General features: G+C 36.5%; 1 protein-coding gene across 1 annotated transcript; it reads left to right on the plus strand.

The window, feature by feature from the left end:
- The first annotated feature begins 3,480 nt into the window (after positions 1 to 3,480).
- Positions 3,481 to 19,829, plus strand: LOC128860821 (transcription factor Sox-2). Its single transcript, XM_054098580.1, has 2 exons — positions 3,481 to 4,180; positions 19,021 to 19,829. Exons 1-2 carry the CDS (start codon positions 3,624 to 3,626, stop codon positions 19,619 to 19,621), a joined length of 1,158 nt encoding a protein of 385 aa, XP_053954555.1. The 5' UTR covers positions 3,481 to 3,623; the 3' UTR covers positions 19,622 to 19,829.
- The last annotated feature ends 411 nt before the right edge of the window (positions 19,830 to 20,240 follow it).

A 20,240-nucleotide genomic window follows, 5' to 3' on the forward strand; every position in this document is an offset into this window, starting at 1 on the left:
ATGCATTTGAGTTTGTCCTGATAGTCTGAAAGCATTGTTTCACACACATCAACGCCACGACTTTTTTCCAAGAAAGTGAGAGTTTTCGGTACCAAACGAGATTTCACTTTTCGTAGGCCCAAATGGTCTTTCAAAATGGGTTTCACAGATCCTTCTGATATTGCGATCATATCAGTAAGGTCTTTAACAGTCAACCGACCATTTTTGAGCACTAACTCCTTCACTTTATTGACGTGTTGGTCATCTGTTGACGTCGGTGGTCGTCCGGAGCGCTTCAAGTCATCAACACGTTCTCGACCCTCTTTGAAGTCTTTGTACCACTTATAAAAATTTTTCTGCGACACGGTCGAATCACCAAATGGCTTCTGCATGCTAAACGTTTCCGCAGCCGAAATTTCATTCCGCAAACAAAATTTGATGGCACTTCTCTGCTCAATCAAATCAGACATTGTAAAAATAGAAAAATGCACTCTTGGTCGTTTGGTAAACATAAGCGTAAATATATTACTGATAATGGCATTCACATGAAAGTTGGTCTAGATGTTATTAACACTGCTGCCAACTCACGAAAAAAAATAACTAGAGCGAAATTTTAATCCCGCGAACTTTGACAAATAAATTCACTTTACTTTTTGCCCACAGTAGTATGGTACGCAGTTGAGTCACGAAACAATTTGTCATACCGCTGTTGGATGACGATGGGCTCAACATCCGCATCAACATCTGCCTTGAATTATGCTTGTAAAACATTGGTAAATGTCAAGACAAAACTAAGATCGCTTTTTCTTAGGCTTATGGCATTGTTTAGATTTTTATATTTTAACACTTTATGAAATTTAAAAAGAAGGGCAGGGTGCATGTTTAATAGGCTTGAATGATATGATAAGTGATTTAGGTATACCCAATCTGACCGTTTAAAATATATCACAAATTGGTAGTTACGCAGTTGTTGCCTTATATAGTTTGAATTTCGAATGAAGGAATTCATAAATAAGTCTGTAGATTTAATGTCAATTGAATATAATGGCTTGTTAACGAATTATATCACTTCAATTCTATTGCTTGAACCCCACGTGTTTCATTTTAAATTTCGTAAATGGTTTATAATGACTATTGTTAAAATATTAAAATGAAAATATGTCAATACTAAGTCTATGATTATTTTATTTTCTACTCTTTAATCCATTTATAGACACGTTTTTTAACAGTAAAATAAAGGCACATTGGTCACATGGTTTCACATAGGTTTCAGTCACATTAATTTTAGCGTATAGAATATACTTCTGTGCCGCACTAAACAATTGTTTTCAATATTACTACTGCAAATCATATCGTTTTCATAAAAATGCCAAAGGTTATTGGGAGGTTTTCTAAAGTAATAAAATTTAAGAAATATTCGGTTTCGTGTTGCGGAGCCAAATCTAATCCAAACTGAACTTTTTTGGCCGAACATAGTCGAAGCCGAAATTCGGTCATTCCGACATTGTACCCAATTGTAGGCAACCCTGCAACGTGCAGGTATGCAGAAAATTTTTATTAAAATATTCAGACTTATTACCGGTGGAACAATATCCATTTGTGGAACAATATCAAGACGCACGCCGCAAATAGGAGGAGGAGCTCGGCCAAACACCCAAAAAGGGTGTACGCGCCAATTATATATATATACATTACCGGTGAAGAATAGAGCAAAGAACGTAAAAATAGTCAAACACAAAAGTATATAGTATTGAAGTAAGCAAAACAATAAAGTTATGAAGTTCCACTTTCCATTATTTTTACTATTGGCATAGTGAAATGAACTGGACTGTTGTTGGGGAATAACCCACATATGTATTTCAACGAACTTTTTTTACTAATTTTCCCACAAGATGTGATTTTTATAAATCGGAATTTTAGTTATAATTCCAGAACACAGAAATTGAGTTAGTCGTAAATACAATATGTCTGGAAAAAGTGCCCTTCCTTCGGCTGTAAAGTCTATAGCACATTTGGCTTGGTGTTGGAAGTAACTTTTTTTATCTAATTTTTAGTAAAATTTGGCGAAAACCCCTTTACGTGCAAGTTGCGATTGACGCAATGTTGACCACTTATTTGATATTCACGGCGGGACAGATACAGTTTGAACATTTCTATGTATGGGTTCTCTACCAATTACGAAAACGCAAAAAAAAAGAAATGCGATTGCAGGTTTCTCATTGTCTGCCATGGGACGACTGCTATATGAAAACACTTCATTCTATCGCTTGACGTTTTTTGTCCTCAGTGAACATGGAACGCTACTCGCAACCCGGACAACTCGAATGGTGATCACGCACAAGCCCACTCGAGTACGGCATCCAAAAAATTTTAAGCTAAAACCACCAATTGTTGCATAATATCTAACTTGAAAATCTTCTTCGTCTATATTGAATGAGTTGAACCTTTTTGATGCGTTTTGTGTGCCTAAATACAGGAGATCATTAATATTTTCAAAAGCTGAGCTCCACATCGTTGATGAAGTATTCTTACATATTTATGTGAAGGATCTGTAATAACAGTCAGATTACATGTGTGGAAAGTTATTTGAAAAAGATCTTGTAGCAGGAAAACAATAAACCCAAATGAAATTTGTGAAAAAAAGTTTAAATAGATAATTAGCAACTTACCTTTGCTAACGAGACCTGTTCTGTGTGAAACTGAATAATTCGTTAGACGCTTGCTAACTAATTTTTTATTAAAGGAAAAAATACTTCTATGGAGTACAGCATTCCTCCATTTTCAGGAAAAAACATGTTCACTTCTAATTGAAGGGGAAACTTAAAGTATAGCTGCAGCACTTGATTACTTCGTTTTTTTTATTAATATCCAGATTACAATAATGACAGGCACTCGGAGCAACTCTAATAAAATTCTTCCTCTATTCAATTTTGTATACTTAAGGAAAAATGTATCGATTTTGTAAAAATGTATAAGGTTTTTAAAAATTAAGGATGAATTTATACTTTATAATAAATAAATAAAAAAAATAAATAATTGGCGCGTACTCTTCTGTTAGGTGTTTGGCCGAGCTCCTCCTCCTATTTGTGGTGCGCGTTTTAATGTTGTTCCACAAATGGAGGGACCTACAGTTTCAAGCCGACTCCGAGCGGCAGATATTTTTATGAGGAGCTTTTTCATGACAGAAATACACTCGGAGGTTTGCCATTGCCTGCCGAGGGTGACCGCTATTAGAAAAATGTTTTTATGAATTTTGCTTTCACCGAGATTCGAACCAACGACCTCTCGGTGAATTCTGAATGGTAATTACGCACCAACCCATTCGGCTACGGCGGCCTTTATAATACTGCATTAAATATGATAATAATTATTTTTTGTCTAACTAAATATTTACAACCAATATTTGTTATACCTAAAAATTAATAATCAACCAATATTTAATTTCATTTCATCTTTAGGGAAACGCGTACATCAGTTTGGAAATATAAAAAATAATCCATATTGTGATAGAAAACAAAAGTATTTCATTTATTCTGAGCAATCCAAAAAATTCTGTTTAAAACATAACTCAGCCATAAAGTATACGATTAAAAAAGAGAAAGAAAAGCGAATTCCTAAACTGGCGCTCAAGTCACTCAGCCAAAATGACGAGTATTTCCACCATTCTCCAGCAACAGCAGCAACATCATCAGCAACCATCTCACTACCGGTCGCATCTGCACAATGGCGGTGGTCACAATAGTCGTAGTAGTAGTGAAGTTAGTAGTGGGGGTGAGTCGCCACCGCAATTAACTGGATCGGATGCGCTGAACATGACGATGGCGGCAACAACCGCGGCAGCAACATTGCCACTCAAGCATCATCACCACCACCAACAACATCAAACAAGTATACCAGTCAACTCCTCATTATCAAATGCCAATGCAATGTACAACACGCAACAACAGCACTCCACTACACATCAACAATCGAGCCAGCAACACCAACAACACCACCATCACAATCACCACCAGCAGCCGAACGACCACATTAAGCGGCCAATGAACGCATTCATGGTCTGGTCACGCGGACAGCGACGCAAAATGGCACAGGATAATCCAAAAATGCACAATTCAGAAATTTCGAAACGTTTGGGTGCCGAATGGAAATTGCTTTCCGAGGGACAAAAGCGACCATTCATCGACGAAGCGAAACGCTTACGGTGAGTATCTGCTTATACTTTACTTGTTTTTAGTATAGGTACAAGTACCAAATTGCACAAAATTTTGCTTAGATGGGGACATCGGCGATGATGATGATTCCGTTTTCGATTTTAAACGGAAAGGCACATGTGTGGAATATACGAAAATGGGGAACTTTATAGAGGGACTCTCACTAAACAACAGCGACTATTGTTCCTTGCCACCCACAGAGCTTAACTATCCGAATTACCTACAGCATACGGTAACAGGCATCGCAAAAACTCGTTTACCATTTCATTTAATGCCCACAATCTTACACATACACATGCACATACTTACCTGTGCCTGCTGTTTGGATGCATAATGTTAACATTTACTACGAAATGGGTAAACTTGTTCACATTTAATGACATTTTATTATTGCCTCCATCCAAGCCCCAATTTTTACTTTTGTTTTGCAATATATTGGGTGTAACACCTAAAGGTACCGGTAGAAGGTAAAGGGACTCTTAATTTAAAATCATGCGGCACTCAGGGGTCATTACCATCCGAGCATCCCAAGCAAAAAAAATATTGGGCACCCAAGAAGTGCGACTGAGAATGTTTTGCTTTGTTTACTATAAATAGGTATTTTAATTATTAAAGTTGTAAAATATTCGAGCGGTTTGAAAAAGGACCTTTTTTGCTCCTCTATGTCTGTTATTGAATTGATATTAGCGCTTTCCACATATAAAGGTCTTTAAAGTATCGCGCATAGCCTCCTGGAAAGCACAAGTTGGAATAGAGTTCAGAAATAATGAAATCACATTAGTTTCTGAGTTGAATACAACACCCAGATCCGTAAGTTCACTTACAGCGGAAATACAAAAACAAATAGTACGAGTACATTTATCCACAAACCCGATTTGGTATTGTTTCCTTTTTTATCTTAGGTCTACTTCTTCTAATTCCCCGATTTGCTTCTTGATGATATCAGTAATCCATCTAATCGATTTCAGCTGAGTTAAGCGAAGTCTAGACCTGATCCGCTGGCTCGTTTTTCGCTGCACAAAATCTATGCTGCCAAGGCGGCCGCCGTGACTACCATTCGAAAAAGTCCAGATTCGCATCTCCGGATATGAAACACTAAATGATAGAAAGGTTTTTTCTAATAGCGGTCGCTTTTCGCCAAGCAATTACAAAACTTCGAGCCATGAAAAATGTCTGCCATGAAAAACCTCCTCATAAAAAGCAATATCACAAATAGAAGGAAGAGTTCTGCCATACACCCAATGAAGCGTGTAAGAGTCAATGTAACTCACAATATTGCATATGCTAACAACTTGTCATTCTAATAATTATATAAAAATGTGTCTGAGTGATTAAGTTCTGCTGCTTGAGCAATTTGTTGCAATATCAGATTAGTGATTGGTGTGAAACGGCTCGGAGAGGTTCTTTCCAATTGTGGGTGCTGCTCGTTTTGCTCGACACCATTTTACAAAGCCGGATTACAAAGCCACCAAATTCAGACAACGCAGAACAGAGACGACTCCTTTTATTATTGTGGAGAGGGGCTTGAAATCGAAAAATAGAAGGTGTGGGAGGACGCCTTTTTTCCCTGGTCGTTTGAAAAGTGTTTGGCATATTGTAAATAGCTAGTCGATTTTGTGGATTTTAAATATAGCTACTTCTTGGTTGGCGCGATAACCGTTTACGCAACTTTGGCGCTTTCTAAAATAATCTGTGAGGTAATATCGAAATTATTGCCCCAGAGTGGACAACAACTACAGCGTATCCTAACCTAACCTCTGATCTGAATAGCTTAAAAATGCTTTCGTCAGCAAAAATTTTTGTATTCCTTCAGTCTGGCAATACAGTTTTTGGCAATGATAATGGTTGCGAGCTATGCATCTACGGAAATTAGCTTCTCTTAGGACTCTGGGGACAAATTCTGGATGGCACTTTTTCCCCCAAGATATTTTTTGGCATCATTTGAGTGCTCTTATGTGGATTTTCGAACTTCTCTCAAGAACCATCTAAAATCATTGTCATTGAAAATCTTGTCATGTGCAGCCTGAATTTTTATTTTTGGAAGGCTTAAAGACAACGGAAATTTATGAACGAATGTTGAAGGTGTATAAGGACTTTTCGCCACCAATTGGCACAGTAGAGAGATGGGTTGCTGAATTTAAACGTGGTCGTACAAGCCTTAAGGGGTTATACGCAGTTATGAAGCAAATAAAAGACGGGTTGTAAAGGATTTATCCTGAAGAAACTTCAGAATATTTTAATTTTAAAATTTTTGGCGGTTATAAAAGCATCCTTCAAGAAAATGTTGATTATAGAGCGCGCTGCAGGCGATTTCTGGAACCTCCTTTAAAAAAAGACGATTTACGGTGTACATCGTAACTCAGGATTGGATTATCTGAAATAAAAAAACCAAACAAATTTTGTTAATATATTAGATTATCTAGTAATTAATCGTTCGGCTAATCAAAATAGTGAATTTTCACAAAATGGCAGCTTTTAAAAGAAATGATTTCGATTTTACGTTAAAATTTGGCCGTAAATTGATTATAAAATGGAAAATAAGTATCAGATTTACAAAAGGAACGACTAATTACTAGAAAATGTATCTTTAAAGATTGAGTTAAAACGGTTGACCGATCAAACAAGCCGTTTTCGAGATATCGTGTACACCGACTTGAAAAATGCCGTTTTGATAAAAACACGTTTAAAGTTTCAATACCTACCTTAAAACGTGCCGAGGCATCTCTACATATTTAGGTATAACTCCGAAAGTATTGCTTAGATCTACTTCAAATTTCGTGCGTATACTTTTGAATATATGTACATTACAAAAATGCAATAAAAAAAATCGATTTTTTTGAAAGTCATAACTGCGTATAACCCCTTAAAGGACGTCCAAAAACAACAACAACACCAGAAATCGTAGAAAAAATACAGGAAAATAGTCGAGTTACTGAAAGAAATTTAATACAAGTCCTAATCATCTCATTGCGCAGTGTAAGCAATATTTTAACTGAAGTGTTACAGAACAAAAATACACTCGAATGCAAGTTTCTCAGCAACATTTAAAGCTTTTCGAAAGGATAAAGTGAATTTTGTGCATCGATTCAGCACTATGGATGAGACTTGGCTTTATCACCATGATCGTAAATCAAAACAAGAGGCTAAAGAGTGGTGTGAACCTGGTTCTTCGGCTCCAAAAATAGTTCGTGTCCAGAAATCGGTCGAAAAGTTGTTAGCATCAGTTTTTTTGGATTCGAAATGCATTTTGTTTGTGGACTACTTGCAAACGGGTAAAACAATAAATTCTGAATATTATTGTAACCTTTTAGACCAACTGAAGGAAAAAACTCGTGAAAAACAGACCCAGTTTGCAAAAAAAAAAAGTATTTTCATAACAATGCACCGAGTCTCAGAGCATTTTGACAATGGCTAAAATCCATGAATTAAGGCAACTTCCACATGGTCCCATACCTGAAAAATGCATGCGGGGAAAATGTTTTTCATCAAATGATGAGGTCATAACAGCTGTGAGCGTATTTTGTAGCCCTTCCAGTTTCTCCCTTTAGGGAAGGAATTCGTAAATTGCAATCTGGAAATGGTACTTTCAATCTTAAATTAGATCTTCTCGCTGCATACAAATTATACAAATTCTTGCTCATGATCACCGATAAAGTCGCAATGTGCGGAATGAACCAAATATCGGAAGAAAAGATTATACTTAAATTTATATAAAGTTGTTAAAATTGATATAGTTTCAATATTGCAAAGGCAGGCGACAGCATAAAAAATATCTTCAAAAAAGTTTGGCAGCCCTGCCTTTTGCCTAAATGCTTGTAAACCTTGTAGCATACATACGCACAGTAGCAACTAAACAGAGCAATTCAAACAATCGAAACAATTAAACCATATTTTTTGGTTGAAAATTAAGTGGGGAACGCATGAACTTCTTTACTCACAAACACTTGAATTCAGCTGTCATAATCCTTTATTGATTATTACAGACTTATGGGTTCCCCAGTGTCCAGGGTCTATTGCTCATTCATAAACGCTGGGATTATTATGTCGAAATATTTGACATGTATTAATTAGCCTAAGCAAAACACTTGTGAATTCAAATTTTTTAATATGATTAAGTAAACTTTGAAGAAGATACTACCACTTGACAGTTGGAACCTCGCACCTCCCACAGATCTTATCAAGCGACCCTTTAATTGCTCGTGGCTGAGGCTTCAGTAGCTTTAAACGCATAACAGTACATGACGCAACTGTCACATTTTAACTGTCACTTCTAACATTTCAATATTATAATTAATTATGTATATTTTGTTCATTCAAAATATTTATGTGATCGTCAGTTGCTACTTACATGCATACATATGTATGTGTGAGTATAACGGGTTGAAGTGAATCCAAGAAGTTTTGTTATATCATAGTACTCGAGCGTATGGGTGTCTGTTCAACTCGACGGATTATCGTATGGGTCGATCAGCTAAGAGTGAATATGTGAATGCTATGATGACACCATTTTTGATATTTGCATTTCATTTTGTTTGCATATGATAATATATGTATTTGTTGTTTATCTATATATGTAATATATTTTACTTCAGAGGCACTTGTGTGGCTGGACAACAAATTTTGCTTAATTAAATGGTGCAGTTCTTTTAATTGCGCAATCAATTTTCAAATTCTGTGAAAATCAAGGAATGATGCTTTATGAAATATTAAAAGAGTATACACAATTGATTTTTGTATAACTTTCCAAAGGCCTGACACTAATAGATTTAATAAAGGGTGGTTAAATTTCAAGCGTCGATGTTGAATGTGAACCACAGCTAAAGGTGAAGTTTTTTTCTCCATTTCATTTGACATTTTTCAATTTAAGACTAACTCAATTTGAAAGATACACAATCGAGCCAGGCGTTAAAGTTATTCAGGCTTATTATTAAAACGGGCGTTCAAATCAAAATGCATATCGCGCACTTCGTGATTTTGTCGGTAAATTTAATCGTCCAAATGTGCGTACAATCGGAAAAATTGTGCAAAAGTTTGAGCAAACTGGGTCTCTAAGAGATGTGAAAACACCAGTGCATGCTCGTACAGCTCGTACTGCAGAAAATATTGCTGCTGTTCGCGATAGTGTGGTTGAAGAGCCGTCCACCTCAACTTGTCGTCGTGCCCAACAATTGCACCTCTCACGCTCGTCGTTGATGAACATTATGCATAAAGACTTGCATTTACACGCTTACAAGGTGCAATTGACTCAAGAACTAAAGCCTCTTGACCATTTTAAGCGTCGTCAATGGTCAGAATGGTGGCAGGAAATGGCAACAATTTTCGAAGAAAATCATCTTCAGTGATGAGGCACATTTTCACCTCAGTGGACTCGTCAATAAGCAGAATTGCCGCATTTAGGCGAATGATAATCCAAGAGTGATTGCTGAAAAACCAATGCACCCACAAAGAGTGACTGTTTGGTGCGGTTTATGAGCCGGCGGCATCATTGGGACGTATAATTTCCAAAATGAGACCGGTCAGGCAGTTACTGTGAATAGTGTTCGCTATCGTGAGAGGATAACGAACTGTTTATGGCTCGAGTTGGAAGATATGGATGTGGACGATATGTGGTTTCAACAGGAAGGTGCCACTTGTCAATTGGCCGCCAAGATCATGTGACTTGACACCATTGGACTTCTTTCTTTGGGGTTATTTGAAAGAAAAGGTGCACGTCGGTAAGCCAGCAACAATTCAAGAGCTCAAGGATGAGATAATTTGGCACATTAACGGCATAGAACCTCAAGTATGTCTCAGCGTCATCGAAAATTTTGACTATCGGATGGAGGTGTGCCGCCGAGGCTGCGGCGGCCATTTGGCCGATATTTTGTTCCATATGTAATTGAGCCGTACCAATATTAACGTAATAAAGAGAAATGACAAAAATTTCCAAAAAATATTTTATTCAAAATCAATACCGGCCCTTGAAACTTAACCACCCTTTACGTACATACTCGCGTTTTCATGTAAATATGAATTATGACATATCATTTCCTTGTTGCAAATGCGATTTGTCTAAATTTCATTAAATTGTATGATTGAACGTTTCAGGTGCATTCTTCTAAATACATACAATACATACATACATAAAAAATAAATAATACTTACTTCCAATTGTCGGCACAACTGTGGAATATTTATTTATTTAAAAGAAGTTTTCACTGAATGCCCGCTAGTGAGCCACTTCTCCTGATGTGTACGCACATATGAGCGATTCCATGTGAAGTGATCCCAATATGTTGAACATTGTCGTAAATTTTCCAGAAATATGGTGTATTTGTTGACTTATACTACATAAGAAGTAAACTGAAAAAATATTCCAAAAAAAATTATATTTTTGAGATTTATTCAATATTGATCATTTTGGTACAGAGCTTTTAAAGTGAAATATTTCGGGTTCTTTTTAACAAATTTTTTTTTTAATCTTAGGATCAAAATGTTTTATTTTTTTATTTTTATACTAGCAACCCGCCCGGCTTCGCACGTGTATAAAATATAGCAAACCCGGCCCCCTTCGCTGGGCACACTAAAATAGAATAGATATGGTTTAGAACAGAAAATATATGGTTTTCATATTATTTATTTCTTTATTCTTTATTCAAGCGCTTTGGCATAAACAATATTTTTTGTTTTTCTATTTGTTTTTGAGTAAATATAAAATATAAATTGAAAATCAGGAAAAAAGAAGATTGTTTTTAAATTTCAAATCAACGCATATGAATAAACAATCGTCTTTTTTCCTGATCATCCATGAATTTTTCGTTTCAATTTATATGTTTTATTAAGCATTGGAGCTTTTTTAACCATTATCCATTTATATTTTTTTAAAAAAAAAAACGAAAAAAATTGTTTTTTCCACGAACACATAATTTCATTCGGATTTCACATTAAATTCTCAAATTTCGTAAGAAATTATTCACTGTTCCAAAATCCACTCCAAAAAAATTCACAAACAATTTTTACATATTGCACTTACGTTTTTTCCTTATGGCATCCAAATCAGAAAGAAATATTGACACATTGTAACTCACACTGTCAATTTGACAGTTCAGTTCCGCCCCAAGCGTTAAAAAAGTAAGCGACATTATGGCTGGCTCAAAAGAACGCTGTACCCGTTGCCACTGCGAATTACAACCAAACTTTACGAAACCCATTTTCAATACTTACTTAACAATGTGCATAAGTTTGGTTTAATTCGGTGCAAAGACACGGCGGGTCCACGTTTTGGCATATATTTCGAGACCCTAGTCATCAATAGGTATGAAAATTACCCCGTATTAAAGCACTTATCAACGGTATCCGGTCATTTTCCCGAATCGAATTTCCCGAATGCCGCTGGCCCGAATGTCTAAAATTCCGAATAACCAAAATCCCGAAAGCCATTTTCCCGAATGCCAGTTTCCCGAATCCATTTTCCCGAAAACCAATTTCCCGAATAACTAATTTACCGAATATTTTTAAATAATTGACGCATAAATGGTTCCAACAGAAGAATAATGTTACCATAGAAACGAATGCAACTGTCATTCTACTTTTTAACTTCTGTTTGTTCTCGACATTTTTGTATAAAATTTTTAGTGTTTGAACATTTTTGTATTTTAATTCTACATATATTCGTATCACAATGGAACCAGCACGAGAAATATTAGGGACGAAATTAATATTGGACGGTCATTTATATCAGCGATCAAAAAGAAGTAAAGGAAAAGCTTATTGGGATTGCGTGAAACTTCGGAATGGAGAATGTACACCGCAAATATGTATATGTTCACTTTTACAAAAATTTATTGCGGTATACCGTTTATTGTATATTTATTTATAATATTGTGCTCTAATTGGTTTACAAATATGTATATGTTCACTTTTACAAAAATTTATTGCAGTAAATCCTTTATTACTAATAAAAAAAAAATTTTATTTTTCGGGGACATAGCCATTCGTGAAACTGGCATTCGGGAAAATGGCATTCGGGATTTTGGTTATTTGGAATTTTAGACATTCGGGCCAGCGGCATTCGGGAAATTCGATTCGGGAAAATGACCGGGAATCCTTATCAACAGCTTTCATTTGATATCCATATTGTACAAACACATTCTAGGGTCCACGTTTTGGTCTCTATCTCGAGACCCTAGTCACGGAGCGGCATGAAAAGTACTCTGAACTAAAGCTTTCACCAACAGCTTCCATTTGATACCCATATTGTACATACACATCCGAAGGTTACCCGGGTCCACGTTTTGGTCTCTATCTCGAGACCCTAGTCACGGAGCGGCATGAAAAATACTCTGAACTAAAGCATTCACCAACAGCTTCCATTTGATACCCATATTGTACATACACATCAGAAGGTTACCCGGGTCCACGTTTTGACCTATATCTCGAGCCCTATCCACCAAGAGGTATCCAAACTATACGGAAACCATCTTCGATACCTTCTTAACATTGTGTGTAAGTTTGGTTTAATTCGGTGCAGACACGGCCGGTTAGCGAACACACACAAAAAGTTGACTTTATTTTATATATAAGATTTTTTTCAGTTTGTGTCCGAAAAATCCAAATATCTTACGGAACCCTATTTTTTTCCAAAATAAAATGTAATCCTTGTTACTCTTGGATAATGTAGTTTTCGAATGGTGAAAGAATTTTTAAAATCGGTCCAGTAGTTTTTGAGCCTATTCGTTACAAACAAACAAACAAACAAAGTTTTCCTCTTTATAATATTAAGTATAGATTGACGTCAGAGGGACTTTCAAATCGCCTAAGACCTAAAAAGGCTGGTCGAAGTCCAAATGATGTGGATTCTTACGTGAAACAAGGTACTTCCTATGGTAAGAACTACAAAGGCAGAACTGCGATGGCTTTAAAATGAAAGGAAACCCGCTAAATCCTTAGGATTAGACAGCAAATCCTTCGAAGGGCTGTTCTAAAAGTGTCACATCTTAAACAAAAAAAATTACAAAAGAACCACCTTTGAATAAATTTCGCAAAAAACGGCGTTTCGATTTTGTTAGGGTCCAAGTGGCTTGGAGTTTGTTTATAAATAACGATCCAGTGGATGGAAAAATTAGTGTTTAGTGACGGAAAGATGTGAATACAAGTGGATGAATACAATTACTATTTCCATGACTTAATGTAGAGGAAAATATACTTGAGTCGATATCACAGCGACGTACACATACTCACTGACAGGAATTTCAGGCGGTTGAGGTTCGTGGTTTCCAGGTTTGGCTGCCATTTTGATATGTGACCTATTCCATGATTTTAGAAGTAACTCAAAACTCAATTATTTCTTCTGGACTTAGCTGTTATGTTACAAGGATGATCATCCGAAGCAAAATTGTGAGAGTAAGTTCGGTTGCCCGTCAGCAGGTGCTCGGCAGCAGAATTCCGCCCGCTCATTTCACATGTATTCACACACTCGTCTAATCAGTCCTTGTTCATACATGGATGACAGAACACAATCTCGCCAACCAATTAGCTGATTCCTTCAAAGCCGCTGAGAGTCGGTTAACGATCTGGTCGCGGATATGTTATTATTATTTTTTTCGGACTTAATCGCCTCCAGTCACAGTTATAAAAGAGAGAATTAAATATCACTCTGAAAACAAATTAAATTCAAATTACAATAGAACAGATAAACACATTTGGTCGCATGAAAATAAAAAAAACATAAAATTTGATTTCCATTCGTCGCTTGCTTTCAGCAAATTTTTTTCAAATTCATTCCACCGTGGGAATTTGCATCTCTGTAGATATAAAGATATGCCACCCCATTCAACCGCTTCTTTAATACACTTGATTATGGCCAAATATTTCCTTTTGTTTGTGTCGAAAGAGTTTTTGCTAATAATTTAATTATGTTCTAAGAAAAGTGATTGCTAAAAACTCATCTCTCAAAGGTGATTGCAAATTGAACCCTGTTTTATCTCGACAAGTCATAATTCTTAATTCACTTGAATACCCGCTGGCCGCAGAGGAAAATGTTAAGACAAAAAGACGTTTTGACTGTAAACTGTTATTTGTTGTATTTAATAATGTATGTGACACCATCATTTTTCAAAATTACTTCAAAAATTCGATATGGAATAGTCATAAAGGCATTTCAGTAGTTAAAGAAATCGTGGACTAAGCTGCTTTAATGGCATAAATATGAATATAATGAAATATTTTCTTCACATTGCTTTCCATTCTCATACACTTTCTTTCATTCTCGCAGGTACGGTGCGGAAGGTTTATATGGTGCATACGGTATTAAAGACAACTTAAGAGTAAAACTAATTAGATTTTATTTTCAACGAAATAGAATGAAACTTCTCGAATTTTTCATTGCATTCCCGAACAAACGGTATTAACTGCAGCCTTCAGAGAAGGCTGTATATTTATATTTCTTTTCAGCACACTTCATACTGCAAATTATTTTATGCTCACTTTCTTCTAAGTCGTCACTGTTAAACATAATAGATTTTTTAAATTTAGTATTAGTATAATACTAATCAAGAGTGGAGATACATATTATCGATAAAAAGTGTTTGAAATCCATGGAGTATTTCTATAAGTTTAACAAATCTTTCTGTTAGATTACGAATAAACGAATCTACACACATACATACTGTGATAAACGATAACACCGCGTTACACACATTCTGTCCTATGAACCAAATATACTTTTTCGGAAAGGGGATAAAAAATAAAAATACACGGTATCGGCGATTTTCATCTACACGTCACAATTTTTTTTTGTTGTATTTTATAACTTTAAACGAGCAATTCTGGTATGCATATCTGTATAGCCACACGATCTCAGGATTAGCTTAACGGATTTGAATGAAATTGGGCACACAGATAGTGTATCACATTTCTAGACTTTTCACCTAGGTGTTGCCACTGACAATGTTTCACAGGGTTGCCACCTGTTCGAAATTAAAAAAAAAAATTACATGAGATATGCCGATGTGGGTATCAAAAGAAAGGTATTTCACTCCGCATTACAATAGAGATATAAAACTCCGAGTTTTTTTATTAATTTTATTATATTAAAATTAAAAATTGTTAATTTTTTAATGTAACCCAAATCAAAAATCCAATAAAGAATTTTGCCCAAATCGTGACCTCCATTTATTTATTTTCCCTATTAAGCAAGTATTTGAGCAGCGTTAATAAAAAAATGATCGCTTAAGGACATAAGTATTTATCGCGATCACATCTATATATACTGACATACGTAGGACAACTTTATGTGTAAAAAACCTGCGTAGACTGAAATTTTAAAATAAAGCAATTTATGTTTCCGATCTCTACATGAATAAAAAAATGAATTTGTGAAGCATCTACTAATAGCAATACGATAAGAAATCTTATGTAAAACAAATAACTAGTGTTAGATGTATGTAGGCCATACGAGGTGTGTCAATTTAGTTCCGGGAATTTATGTATAACATTACGTCATTCATATGCGTTTAAAAAGGGTGCCTTCTTTTAGTTCGAGTCGTAGCTTGATAGTTTGAAAAGTCGATAGCTATGTGTCGTGATTCAATCTGGTGGGAAGCCTCATAAAATCGTCTTTGGACCTATATATATATATTAGTTCGGGGAAAAAGAAATCCATTATTTTTGCGCAAATAGTTTGAAACTATTTTATGGTCGATATTTAGCTCCTGAGTTATGCCACGACTACTAGCATGCCGGTCCTCTTCGGTTACTTCTGTGATTGATATTATTGACATTTTCTTTAGTATGAAAACTGTCTGAACTAAATCGACGAAATCAAAATTGCGGTACCGGCACCATAAGCGCCATTCTCAAATTCAGCGGCGTGCCTAGCATTTTCGCCTTTATCAAAGAAAAACTGTAAAATGTACGAACTTTTCTCTTTGTTGACTTCCATCGTTAACACCCTGTACTTCATAACTGAATGGAACAAACAAAAGACAGCAAAATAATTTTTTTAGTGTGAAATGTCACCTTGACAACGGGTATAAACTTTAAATTGTTTGATCGATACTTTATGAGATGTCGATCACTACAGTTATCTATCAAGAAAATAATGGAGAATGTGCAAGATATGGATAAAGGCAACGCTTATTGCTTTTTCAATACTAGCGACTTAATTTATCTTGAATATATACATACCTCCCGAAAAGGGAGTGACTGTTTGCTACCTATTTCAGCGTCCTGGAATGAGTACGTCCGTGTTCCAGCCCATCTCGCCGAGAACAATTGGAGCACTCTACTTTGCGATTTTTGTCCTATTATCCAATTTGAATTCGCATCTCAAAGTAGATTTAGGAATCTGTAGCCGAGGTGCTGAACGGGTTAGATTCTGAGGATCACCTTATTTCCCGAGATGAAGTCGCACTGCAAGGGATCTCATTAAAGGAGATCAAGGAAGCTGTGGCAGCAGTGCTGAATGGGCTAAATACGGAAAACTACCAAGACTGTTACCAATTGTGGAAGCAACGTTGGAGTTAAGTAGAGTTACTAGGAGACTATTGTGAAGGTCGATAATCGAATTTTTTGGTAGTTTAATTTGCTTGTGGTTTATTGACGAATTCCCTCAACTTATTTGCCACACCTCGTAAAACTCGTATACCTTGCATTACAATTGTACAAATATTTGACTTGGAAGACAACAAGATTCTTTTTGAGCTCATCGCCATTCTTCGAAATAAACGAATTCCCTGCATACAATATCCAAACCAGTAAGGTCGATCGTCACTGATCGTCAACGGCGATCCCAGAGACTGGGTGAGATTAGCGAGTGCACACATGAGCGTGTTTCGGACGAGATTACGTGTCGAGCAAAAGCCAGTGTAAATAATTCTTCTACAAACAAGGAAACATATTGTTTGATTTTTGGTGCTGGCATTGTTGTCATTGTGTGGAAAGGCATTTGTTGTTAGTGTTTTATGTGGCGAAGCGCAAAACCTTTCCGAGGTGTTATCGATGAAAAGATAAGCATATCAATTTAGAAAAGAACAAAACGCTAAGATTCCCTTGAGTTCAGCAATTATATATTTGTATTCACATTGAGGAGCAAAAATGTAACATAAGCCAACAATGTGAAATATTTCCAAAGGTGTAGTTTTCATTTCTTTAACATTCGGAATTCAGAGAGAACGCAAAATGAAGACAAAGTTTTTTCTAAAGCAGTCGCCCCTCGGCAGGCAATGGCGAACCTCCGAGTGTATTTCTGCCATGAAAAAGCTCCTCAGAAAGAATATCAGCCATTCGGAGTCGGCTTGAAACTGTAGGTTTCTCCATTTGTGAAACAACATCAAGACGCACGTTACAAATAAGATAGAAAGCTTGGCCAAACACCCAAAACGGGTGTTTGCGCCTGACGATATGTATATATATTATATAGTTGAAAAAAGAGCTTTCAAAGCCGGATGACTATCTGAAAATATGTATATGTGGGCTCTTCAAATTTTCCTAAGGAGACATTCCATCGAACACATCTCGATGGCATGTATTTCTGCCTGGAAGATTGTTAGGTAAAAACCCATTTTTTGAATTTAGTTAATGGGTTCCGTTCCTGTGCTATCGTCTTCTAATTTCGACCCAGCAGTAAACCATATCTGGGAGTTTGAAGCTGATAGAATTATTTCACCAGGCCGTAAGTTCATTAATATGAACTTAAAAGTTCCTGCAGATAATGGGTTTGGGTGGTTTTCATTTCCTTTTGAACTTTTTTGTGTGTTTTATTTGAGTTTTGCTAAGTGCGGTGAGCAAGCGAAGAAATAAAAAAAGATTATGGATTAGTTTAATTTGGGTAAATCAAGCCGTGAAATCGTAAACAGCCACGAATCGTCTAAATCAATTGATTGGCAAGGTATTAATAATAGAATAGCCAAACATAGTTGGAGTGACTTGCACAAAGTTCGGATTTAAATTTGACAGAAATTTTCTGGAGCAAACAAACGACAGTTAGTAAACTATCAAAATCCGCCAAAAGCCATGAATCCGCCGAGGCATTCGAAGGAGCTAAAAAATCGAATGGTTTGTGGACAAATTACTATTTTAGAATAGAAAATTCAAGTTTGCTAACTTTGTGCCAAATTGTAACCACGGAGTTTCTTCGCCTTTATTATCTTATTTACATATATACATATATTAAAACTTGAAATTTTGGTTGTGTTCTTTTATAGACCAGGACCAACAGCTTTTTTTTGGAAAAGAAAATAAAAACAATATATTTTTTTTTACTGCTACATTTTTGTTCGACAGTGTACATATGTAGAAATGTATTGCCCATATGCACACATGTATTCCAGTAAGGTACTTATGTTGATTAAAGAATAGGGATTGTGGAAATGTCAGGTAAGAATGGCAGCAATTGTTTGAGTTATAATTGGTGGCATTATCGATTGGCGAATGAATGAAGGAAGAATAAAGAGTACACATTGCCGCGACATCGTTTGTTGATTATCGGTCGCCACAACAATGGAATACTTTTGATTTTTACACTCGCATGCACCTATGTACATATGCACATTACACGCATACATACATACCTTTACATCTACGCGCATATCTACGTGTGTGTTAAGCTGAGAATTCATTTTTGTTGTGATTGACAAAGACTTTCAATTTTTTATTATTGTTGTTTGTATGCACTCACTTTTATTGCACCCATGACAGCCATCGAACCCCCTATGACTCTTATTCTTAGATATTAATAACCTACCCATGAAAAAATACTTAAAATGCCGCCAATTCCTCTTTTCCCGCCCACAACTTTGAATCATTCCTTCATTTATAACATATTTTCCATTTCTTATTTTTCTACTTGCAGAGCGTTACACATGAAAGAGCATCCAGACTACAAATACCGTCCGCGGCGCAAACCAAAGACACTGAATAAATCGCCTGTACCCGGATCTACAGCGAGCGGTTCGCAAAAGGAGTCGCAACAGTCTCATATGGGTGCTTCGGCGGCGGCTGCCGCAGCCGCTGCTGCAGCTGTCGCCGTCGGGGCGCAACACCCGCATCATGCTCACCATCAGCAGCATTCACCCACCAGCCATCACCACATTGTCACTGCGGCCAAGTACGGCTTCGGTGCCACGCCGCTGGAGCTGACGCTAAATATGCCAACGCGACATCTGGCTGGCGCTTTTCCAACAGCAACGGCGCTAACACACTATCCCCTGGATCCTACTATTGCACTTGATCTGCAGGCCCGTCTTCAGGCCATGTACGCCGGTACACTTTATCACCCATGGCGATATTTTGGCTGTGCGCCACTCATTAGCCCCGAAACACCGCCGTCGCCACCCAGCAGCAATGGCACTGGGAGTCTCACTTCTTCCTACGGCTGTGGCATAAAATCAGCTAAATCTTCACCCACGCTGTCAGTGTCAACGGTGTCACAAGCGCCTCCTAACATTATTTGACCAACTCCCTTACGATTTGGTGGGAACTCCGCGAGTAATGCCGCCGTTGCGGTGGTAGCTGAACCGGCCATGTAGGCTATTATGTATGTAAATGTAAGCATAAGCATACAGATTTTAGCTTCAGTTGGATACTTAAGTATATACCTGTAATGCATACTGAAAAATGTACATATATTAATGTTTTAGCTCTCAAAAATCCCATATTCCAAAGTGCTTACGAAATTTGTTTAAATATTAATATTAATGTGTACATAGGTATATTAAAAAGTAAGAAAAGATGCTAAGATTAATTTTAAAAATTAAAACTCTTCAAATAATAGTTCTTGATCCAAGACTTGAATGGAAGGAATTATAAACCTTATTTTCTCATTTCAATAAAAGAGATGCATCTCCTAAAAAGTTAAACCTCAAATAATTTAAGGGAAAGCGGAACATACAATGAAAATATTTTTTTTTTGCTTTTGGCATAATATCTAATATTAACCTTAAAGGGTGTAGGCTGAGCTTTGCCTTCAAATTTTTGTATGTGTATTGGCATGTGAAGAATAAAGAGTAGGGGCCGAGCTCAAGATCTTTGGCTTACTAGCTGATGAGACACATAGAAGTGTACTCGAATAGA

Source organism: Anastrepha ludens, chromosome 4, assembly GCF_028408465.1.
Source record: "Anastrepha ludens isolate Willacy chromosome 4, idAnaLude1.1, whole genome shotgun sequence".
Classification (NCBI taxonomy): Eukaryota; Metazoa; Arthropoda; class Insecta; order Diptera; family Tephritidae; genus Anastrepha; species Anastrepha ludens.

Excerpts from the sequence above, each read along its gene's own strand:
- LOC128860821 (XM_054098580.1), top strand. The coding sequence starts at position 3,624 with ATGACGAGTATTTCCACCATTCTCCAGCAACAGCAGCAACATCATCAG. Across the intron at positions 4,181-19,020 it reads GACGAAGCGAAACGCTTACG|AGCGTTACACATGAAAGAGC; the intron begins GTGAGTATCTGC and ends TTCTACTTGCAG.